General features: G+C 43.8%; 1 protein-coding gene across 1 annotated transcript; it reads left to right on the forward strand.

The window, feature by feature from the left end:
- Window positions 1-20: 20 nt before the first annotated feature.
- Window positions 21-9,559, forward strand: LOC311120687 (rab GTPase-binding effector protein 2-like; the record flags this gene model as incomplete). The annotated part of the gene is made up of 10 exons (XM_084195264.1): window positions 21-146; window positions 229-591; window positions 2,211-2,294; window positions 2,402-2,500; window positions 2,605-2,724; window positions 2,843-2,921; window positions 3,061-3,072; window positions 7,923-8,077; window positions 8,247-8,363; window positions 8,551-9,559. Coding segments are annotated over 10 exons (1,260 nt in total), but the record flags the coding sequence as incomplete, so codon positions are not given.
- Window positions 9,560-10,201: the final 642 nt, after the last annotated feature.

Genomic DNA, 10,201 nt, shown 5'->3' on the forward strand with positions numbered 1-10,201 from the left:
GGACCTACCTAGATGGTCTGTTATTGTCTGTCATCATCTCCTTTCTCTCTCTTCTATTCTCAGAGACTGCTTCTCAGTATGAGGCTAGAATATCTACTCTGCAGTCTGAGCGTGCCCAGTGGAGGAGAGCCAGTGTGCAGTCTCAGGTGTGTGTGTGTGTTCACCTCAATGTTACTAAACCCATTTCCTTGTCTCTGACCTTTCTCTCTCTCTCTCGCTCTCTCTCAGGGCAGTGTAAAGAAGGACAGGTTGGAGGCAGGAGCTATACAGTGCGAGGGCCAGTCGACAGACTCTCCCACCAATAGCCTCAGAGAGCCAGGAACGGACGGATGGGATAGCCCACCAGCGGAGGCTGAGGGGCCGGGGGAGGGTGAAGGGGCGGGGCTGGAGGGCTATTTCTCCCAGAACTGTGACTCCGCTTCTTTCTCCTCCTTCTCCTTGGACACCCCCTCACTGCCCCGCCGCCCACCCCCCCAGGAAGACACCGCCTCCTTGGTCTCCACGGGAACCCTGGTGCCCGAGGCCATCTACCTGCCCCCGCCCGGCCACCGTCTGGTCACACACACCGAATGGGACTCGCTTAACACACAGGTGAACACACACACACACACACTTTGACATCAATTCACTAAGCAAACAAGTGAGCACTAGCCACACAATCACACTCCATCTAGGACTTATACTGAACAAAAATATAAACGCAACATGTAAAGTGTTGGTCCCATGTTTCATGAACTGAAATAAAAGATCCCAGAAATGTTCCATACACACAAAAAGCTTATTTCTCTCAAATGTTGTGCACACATTTGTTTACATCCCTGTTAGTGAGGATTACTCCTTTGCCAAGATAATCCATCCACCTGACAGGTGTGGCATATCAAGAAGCTGCTTAAACAGCATGATCATTACACAGATGCTGGGGACAATAAAAGGCCACTCTAAAATGTGCAGTTGTCACACAACACAATGCACAGATGTCTCAAGTTTTGAGGGAGCGTGCAATTGGAATGCTGACTGCAGGAATGTCCACCAGAGCTGTTGCCAGAGATTTGAATGTTCATTTCTCTACCATAAGCCGCCTCCAACGTCGTTTTAGGGAATTTGGCAGTACGTCCAACCGGCCTCACAACCGCAGACCACGTGTAACTACGCCAGCCCAGGACCTCCACATCCGACGACTTCACCTGCGGGATTGTCTGAGACCAGCCATCCGGACAGCTGATGAAACTGTGGGTTTGCACAAACAAAGAATTTCTGCACAAACTGTCTGAAACCGTCTTCGGGAAGCTCATCTGCGTGCTTGTCGTCCTCACCAAGGTCTTGACCTGAATGCAGTTCGGCGTCGTAACCGACTTCAGTGGGCAAATGCTCACCTTCAATGGCCACTGGCACGCTGGAGAAGTGTGCTTTTCACGGTTGAATCCCAGTTTCAACTTTACCGTGCAGATGGCCGACAGTGTGTATGGCGTTGTGTGGGCGAGCGGTTTGCTGATGTCAACGTTGTGAACAGAGTGCCCGATGGTGGTGGGGTTATGGTATGGGCAGGCATAAGCTACGGACAATGAACACAATTGCATTTTATCGATGGCAATTTGAATGCACAGAGAGACTGTGACGATATCCTGAGGCCCATTGTCGTGCCATTCATCCGCCAACGTATACGACAGCGTGTTCCAGTTGCCGCAAAATCCAGCAACTTTGCACAGCCATTGAAGAGGAGTGGGACAACATTCCACAGGGCACAATCAACAGCCTGATCAACTCTATACGATGGAGATGTGTCGCGCTGCATGAGGCAAATGGTGGTCACACCAGATACTGCTTTTCTGATCCACGCCCCTAAAAATGTTTTGGGGTATCTCTGAAACAGACAGATGTATACCTGTATTCCCAGTCATGTAAAATCCATAGATAAGGGCCTAATGAATTTATTTCCATTGATTGATTTCGTTATATGAACTATAACTCAGTCAAATGTTTGAAATTGTTGCATGTTGCATTTATTTTTGTTATGTGTACTTAAAGCCTGTGAAAACAGTCAAACACACCAACGTTGGCTATCAAACAGGTGAGCAGAACTGTACAGGTCTGGAGTGGACTCATGACGTCTGATCTGTAAATGGTGTGGACTCATGACTTGTGGTGTGGTGTGGACTCATTATCTCTGATGTGGACTCATGGCGTCTGATGTGGTGTGGTCTGATGTGCAGGTTGTGGAGCTGGAGGGAGAGCTGAGTCGACTGAGGGAAGAGAGGACAGAGCTGGACATACAGACTACTGAGACTCACAAACACGTACTCACACCTTTACACACATGGCATAGACTGTATATTGAGATTGAGAAACGTCAGTTATCCACGGAATTGAATGTGAATGTTACTGTATGTCTCGTGTGTGTTAGGTCTCAGTTCTCCAGTCTCAGGTTCAGACCTCAGAGGCCCTCCTACAGGAGCTGCAGAAATCTTTCAACCAATCACAGAATGCCGTCCATAGCAGGCTGGTGAGTGACAGGCACCTGGTCCAACCAGGGAGGAGGGGGATGAGGTCCATGTAGTGTGTGTGTTTGAGGTGTTTTGTGTGTGTACTTGTGTGTTGTGTTCCAAGGCGGAGCTGTCTCTCTCTCAGAGGAGGGTGTGTAGCGAGCTGTCCAGGCTAAAAGGGGAGGAGATCGAGGAGACGGATGGGGCAGGGGACGCCAACACACCACTTGGTCCTACACTACAGGTACAGTGTGTGTGTGTATATGCGTGCACGTTTGTGTGTGTGTTCATACAGTCTAGAATCATTGAAATACATAGGAAACATACTATTACTGAATGCACTACTGTACTCCCACCTGTAGGGGGCACACAGTGAGGAGAGGCTGCGTATCGAGATCGTCAACCTGAAGGAACAACTGGAGACCCGTGTGGAGGAGAGCGGTCTGTTCATCTGCCTTTCCTTCGCTCTTTCCTTGTGTTTTTGTTTCTTTCTTTGTGTTGATGAGTGTAATAGAAACTGGCAGCTGTATGTTGGTTTTTAACCATTCTCTCTTTCTCTCCCCTGGTACTGCCTCAACAGAAGTTTTACAAGGTGAGTGGGCATTGTTATGTGTGTGTGTGTGTGTGTGAGAGAGAGAGAATTTGTAAGTGTGTGGTACAGAAGGCCATAGGAATTAATCAGTAATGCATCACACACAGGCAGTTGATAACAAGCGTTGACCGTAGTAAAATCATAGGTTGTGTTAGAGTAGTTAGCCTAACGAAGCCGACTGTAGACGGAAGTTGACAAGTGAAGTCGGGGGAGGTGCATCTGCCACAGCCGAAAGTCGGACACTGTAGTGGTTTTCCAACAGCAAGGCTCAGATCAACATGGTAGTGTCAACATAGCTGCTAACGTTTATGAAAGGTTTTCTTTATAAATGTCTAAATAAACTTTTCTTTACCCCCAAATCACACACTCACAAACTGAAAACATAACGTACTTTCTGAAGTGCCTTCAGAAAGTATTCACACCCCTTGACTTTTTCCACATATTGTTGTGTAACAGCCTAAATTTAAAATTAATTAAATTGAGATTTATTGTCACTGGCCTACACACAATACCCCGTAATGTCAAAGTAGAATTGTTTTTTGAAATTTGTACAAATTAATTTAAAATGGAAAGCTGAAATGTGACCCACCACCTGGATTCGGTCTTATGTAGCAACATTTGAAATTGTGTTTTTCACATTGGATAAAAGTAGAGACTCCGAGCTAGATAATACACTACAGTTCAGGAACAATAGGAAAATAACCCCACTTTTGAGAAAATGGCCCGTGAATGTTTTGGTACACCTGGAGAGCTCTTCTTTGTCTACACCCATTCAGCATCGTTCACACTTGCTTAAGCCTCACCCATCTCTTTAAGGATTCACATGTGAGGCCAAGTGCTAAACAGAGTGAAGACGGTAGTGTAGTAAACATCCAAAGATTAAGTCTAAAAGTGTTGAAAGTAATAGCAAAAAGTAGTAGTAAAAATACACTTTATCTAGTCCTTGGCCTATATCCTAATCTGACTTTGGTGCAGGTCATGTTGTTCTTCACATTACTGTCTCTGGTAAACACACACTTATCAAATAAAATCAAAGGTAATTTGTCACATGCACAAGATCCAGAAGGTGTAAACGGTACAGTGAAATGGTTACTTACATAGTGGAGTCTTTTGTTTAGACATGTAGCTAGCTAGCTAAACAATGAACCAAAATCCCAACTCATACTACCATGCACCAGGCATGAATCTGCAGGTAGCTAAAGCTAACCAACTAGGTTCAATGTTAGCTAACTAGCTAACATTAGGCTAAAACTAGCAATGAAAATGGCTTTCTGAGATACAAATAATATTACTACACAGATCATACATGTAACGTTAGCTAGCGAGCCAGCTAGCTAGCTAACAGTACGCTTTAACTTGCAATGAAAACAACTTTCTGACAAAATTAGAAAATGTAACTAGACTCTTACCTGTATAAATGGATGAACGCTTCTCCCCCTGTCATGGATTCCATGGTTGCCCTTAGTTTGAAGATGTAATCCGGAGACAGGTGTTTTATACAACAGCCTCCAGTGATCTCTTTTTGACTCTCTCTGTATTTGGCAATCATCTCTCTGCTTCCACTGGGCATTCCACTGATTTCAAAGCTCGGTCAACTTCTTTTGTGTCAACAACACTGTTGATCGCCGTTTCTTCCCCCATCACAGTCATCAGAAGACTCTACAATGTCTGGTTCAATTCAAATGTTTTTACCTAAATCCGTGATTTTCTCATTGTCTGATTCATTTTCAGAGTCAGCATGGCATTTCCCACTGATCTTAGTCGATAGCGCTATTAACTTCAGGGCAGCAATGCAACATTTTTCAGTTCTTCATGATATCTTTCAAAAAAAGCTGCGGTAGAAAGGATTATCCACACATACTGAACAGCTCATGTTATAGACAGAAGCATGCTACATGGCAGACCAATCCGAACTCATCTCTCGGCATGTCCAGCCCATCCATTATCTCAACCAATCATGGCTAGCGGGAAGGTTCCTGTATTTTTCCGTGGCTAAACCAACTAGGCTCCTTTTTGAACAATTTTATTCTTATTTACAGATGGCATTCAAGTTTGTTATTAAGGTACATGAAAGTTCACAAAAACGCATTTTGATTTAAAAAATATACGTTAAAATGACTCTCCTGTGAAGTAGTGACGTGCAACATACGCCCAGCTTGTTAAAACAAGTTACAAATGTCTTGAGTCTATAAGTATTGTTATGGCAAGTTCAGGATAAAAAATGTGCTAAACAAGAAGTTGCATGGACTCACTCTGTGTGCAATAATAGTGTTTAATAACCCCCTAGAGTCAATGTCCGCACCTCTGCGAAAATCTAGTTAACATAATAAAAAAGATCCCCATCAAAATCTGTCTGTTTAAATTAGAGAGATCTGTTTTTTTGCATGGGATGCATCTCAATCCACCGCATCCGCCAGTGGCAGCCTTCCGCATCTGAGGTGGAAGGTGGCCGAGCTACAGCGGTGTTTGTCAGACCATGAGACATCCCGAAAATCGGTCTTCTCATGAAAACATCTGTAGTGTCCGAACGGTTTGGCCTACATGAGACTCTTACGAACACGATGGTGTTCTCCGTTCAGCTCTACTACCCCCACAAGCGCCACGTATGAAGTCAGTACCGCCGATCTGCCAACTTCTGTCTGTAGCGTCCGATCAGTTTGGTCTACACAGTAATATGACCCCTCTATGCAAAGGTGAGACTCTTGCAAACATGTACATGTCGGTTGTTTTGACGCCGACAAGCCTCACAAGACTCGTCTGAAGGTAGCCCGGTACCAGTAAAAAATATGAATGGAAGTATATATGGAAGTAGTGTAGCACCAATTTTATTTTGTCCCAAAATGTTTTCATAATTTCCTATCGGTCTCTCTCAGATATAGGACAGACACTTTAAAACAAACTTCAATTTGATTTTTTTTTTTTTATCAATCTGTTATTTGATGCATTTCTATGGGCTAATAGCAGTAAGGCCAAATTTGATGTTTTATCAAATCATATATATTTTTTATATCTAAAAGGGGTCCTAAAATTCTAAATCAAATAGCTAAATTATCCTTGGTATGACCGTCTTAAAAAACAATTCCATATGTTACCTAATTGACAGAGTGAAAAGCAGGAAGTGTACAGAATAAAAAATATTCCAAAAGATGCATCCTGTTTGTATCAAGGCACTAAAGTAATACTGCAAAAAATTTCGCAAAGCAATTAACTTTTTGGCCTGAATACAAAGTCTTATGTTTGGGGCAAATCCAAAAGAACACATAATATAATAATAATAATATAATATATAATATAATATATAATATAATAATATAATATGCCATTTAGCAGACGCTTTTATCCAAAGCGACTTACAGTCATGTGTGCATACATTTTTACGTATGGGTGGTCCCGGGGATCGAACCCACTACCCTGGCGTTACAAGCGCCATGCTCTACCAATTGAGCTACAGAGGACCACATGTTTAATGCCCAATCAAGTTCAATTAACACAAGCAAAATCTCAATAGCAACAAACGTCAAGATTCTACCATATTTTCAAGTATAATGGTTGCTGCATCATGTTATGGGTATGCTTGTAATCGTTAAGGACTGGGGAATTTTTCTGTATAAAAAAGAAATGGAATGGAGCTAAGCACAAGCAAAATTCTAGAGGAAAACCTGGTTCAGTCTGCATTCCATCAGACGATGGGGAGTGAATTCACCTTTCAGCAGGACAATAACCTAAAACACAAGGCCCAATCTACACTGGAGTTGCTTACCAAGAAGACATTGACATTTCCTGAGTGTCTGAGTTACAGTTTTGACTTAAATCAGGGTGAATATCTATGGCAAGACAAATGGTTTTCTAACAATGATCAACAACCAATTTGACAGAGCTTGAAGAATTTATAAAATAATAATGGGCAAATATTGTACAATCCAGGTGTGCAAAGCTCTTAGAGCAGGGGTGTCAAATTCATTCCATGGAGGGCCTAGTGTATGCTGGTTTTTAGTTGTTTTCCTTTCAATTAAGACCTAGACAACCAGGTGAGGGGAGTTCCTTACTAATTAGTGACCTTATTCATCAATCAAGTACAAGGGAGGAGTGAAAACACTCGGCCCTCCGTGGAATGAGTTTGCCGTATGGCCTAGAGACTTACCCAGAAAGACTCACAGCTGTTATCGCTGCCAACGGGGATTCTAACATGTATTGACTCAGGGGTGTGAATACTTATGTAAATTATATATTTCTGTATTTAATTTTCAATCAATTTGTTAACATTTCAAAAAACATGTTTTCACTTTGTCATTATGGGGTATTGTGTGTAAATGGGTGAGATAAAAAAAATCGATATAATCCATTTTTGAATTCAGGCTGTAATGTGGAATAAGTCAAGGGGTATGAATACTTTCTGAAGGTATTGTATAATGCATTTGTTAGAGAGAGGTTTCATATCACTTTCATTTGTGTCCCCTGTAGCTTTAGAATCGCGGCAATGTTGGTTCCTGTTTCAGTCACGTCTTTGGTCGTGTTCGCGTGGGTCAACCAAAAACGTTGATTGGTTGACAAGTAGTGCCTCCCAGTAGCCAGGCGATGGCAGCATGGTGCCGTCGGTGAAAAGCAACTGCAGCAATTGAAGGAGACTTGCATCAAAAACCGCATGACCTTTGATCACATGGTTTTTGTGAAGTTCATGCAGTTATCCACATAATGTAATACATTTTGAAAGGCGGTGACTTGACAAAGCGTATCCGCACGAACACGCCCATTGTCTTTCCCTTGTGAAAGAGGTCTTCTGACCTCGATGGGACTTCCTTGTTAAATAAAGGTTTGATAAAAATAGTCCTGTTGACCTTTGCCCTCTGCAGTGCAGCTGTCCAGTCTGAAGACAGAGATGGAGCGGGTCCAGTGTCAGAAGGAGAAGCTGCAGTTGGAGCTACAGACCTGTCACACCGAGCTACAAGGCCTCAGGGTGGCGCTCTCACACCTACAGGGAGACAGCAAGACTCTCAGCCATGACAAGGTACAGGGGGACCAGGGATAGAGGTGTGTGTGTGCGTCCATGTTATACCTGTTGTGTACTTATCTTTCCTACTTTGGGAACACGAACATGTTACTGTAGCTCTCTCCCTTTCTTTCCCCCTCTCTCACCCTCACCATTCTCACTCCCTTTCTCTCCATCTCCCTCCCAGGCGTCCCTCCAGCAACAGTGTTTGGAGCTGCGTAGCCAGAACATCAGCATGCGTTCTCAGATGGACACCAGCCAGACGGTGCAAAGGGACTTTGTCCAGCTTTCGCAGTCACTGCAGGTACAGTACACTGATTCAGGACCAGCACACTCAGGGTGTATTCACATTGGGTTGGTTTATGTTAGTTTACAGCACTGATCTAGGACCAGTCCAGCTGGATTCCATTTCATGTTTGGTCAATAGTCAAATGACCATGAGCCTTCCTCATCGTCTCTCTCCCCCTCCGTCCTTCATCCCTTTCTTCTAGGTGAAGCTGGAGTTGATTCGTCAGGCTGAAACTCTGGACCAGGTCAGGGACATCCTGGAGGAGGGGCTTCCTGAAGAGGGTGCCCCGCCCACTGATGCCACGTGAGCCTATCAGAGCAGCACAACAGAGCCAAAGCGACAGGAGAAACAGAAAGTATTCCAAAGGTGACCAATAAGAACGAGGCTGGACACGAAGAGCAACAGTAACCATGGAGAAAGATTGACCACTATCATGACTATCCCCACGTTGAAGAGGAGTGGGCTGAGCAAGGTGCTGTGCATAATCACTGATATACAAATCACCTTGCATTCCAGACACTCCTTATTAGATTGAGATCTGTGCTGGCCTTGTTCAGGCCAATCCTCTTCAACATTGGGAATCACTGCCTCGGCTTGTATTGTGACTTGGAATATTTGTACTTTGGAGCTGTTCAATGATGTTCAGATTCTTTCCATATTTGGGAGTTTTTTTAAATGTAATTTCTCATGTTCAATGACCAAACACTCATTCTATGACCAAACTTAAACCCTTTTTTAACTGGACTCATTGAGATAACTTGAATATTTGTATTGAAGTTCCTGACTCGACATTCCCGCCAGTCAGATGTGATGAGAAACATTCCATTACAGCATTATTGGAAGTCACTAAAATGTTGAAAAAAGGCCAGTATCTACTGGAAGTTATACCGTATTATGATACTTCTGACGCATGGAAATACACATATGCACACACTCACTCACCTCTCAGGACCAGCGGGCAACACACACACTTTGCTTGACTTCCAATCAGTGATCTAAAAGCACTGCCCTTGTTGATGCCAGCGAGTAACACTAAAAACCCTGTTCCCAACCACTCCAGTGACACAATAACCTTCATACCTTTTTAGACTTTACCACTTTTGTACATGAAGAATAAGAGATAAGAAACTTATAAAAGAATGTGAATGAATTTGGCATTCTCTCTTGTTGATACTAATTGCCTTAATATATAAATATACATTGAAAGACTACTCATTGCAGGATCATGTTCTTCTTGTGTAATTGTTTGCAGAGAGAGGTGTATGTGAGTTTATTCACCCTGTTATACAGCTGTGAAGCATGGATCCCTTATAGTCGGCACATGAAAGCCCAGGAGGCCTTCCACATAAAGTGCCTCCACATAAAGTGCCTCCAGAAGATCCTCTGTGTTACCTGGCAGGACAGAGTACCCCACACCGAGGTACTGAAACGGGCTGGCAGTGGTAGCATGCAGTCCACCTTAAAAAAATCACCAACTAAGATGGCTTGGTCATGTCATCTGCATGCCAGAGGGCACATGAAGGCCAACGCTCTGCTGGTGGCCAGAAGAAGCGGATGAAGGACCGAATTAAAACCACTCTGAAGAGGTGGAAGATCAATCCATCCAGTATAGAGGACCTACCCTCCTGCCGAATGCTCTGGCGCTCTCATTGTGCAATGGGCATCAGGAGTATGGAGGACGAACGCACACAGCATGTGGAGGCAAAGCGTGCAGAGGCATGCTCACAGGGCTACTCCTGCCCCCTCCAACCAAGCCTTCACATGCCCTGTCTGCAGCCGCAGCTGTAAATCCAGGATTGATCTCCACAACCACCAAAGGACTCTGCAGTAAAGGAGAAGATGCTTCTCATCAA

The sequence above is a fragment of the Coregonus lavaretus genome, assembly GCF_964263955.1.
Source record: "Coregonus lavaretus genome assembly, contig: HAP1_SCAFFOLD_7117, whole genome shotgun sequence".
Taxonomy (NCBI): domain Eukaryota; kingdom Metazoa; phylum Chordata; class Actinopteri; order Salmoniformes; family Salmonidae; genus Coregonus; species Coregonus lavaretus.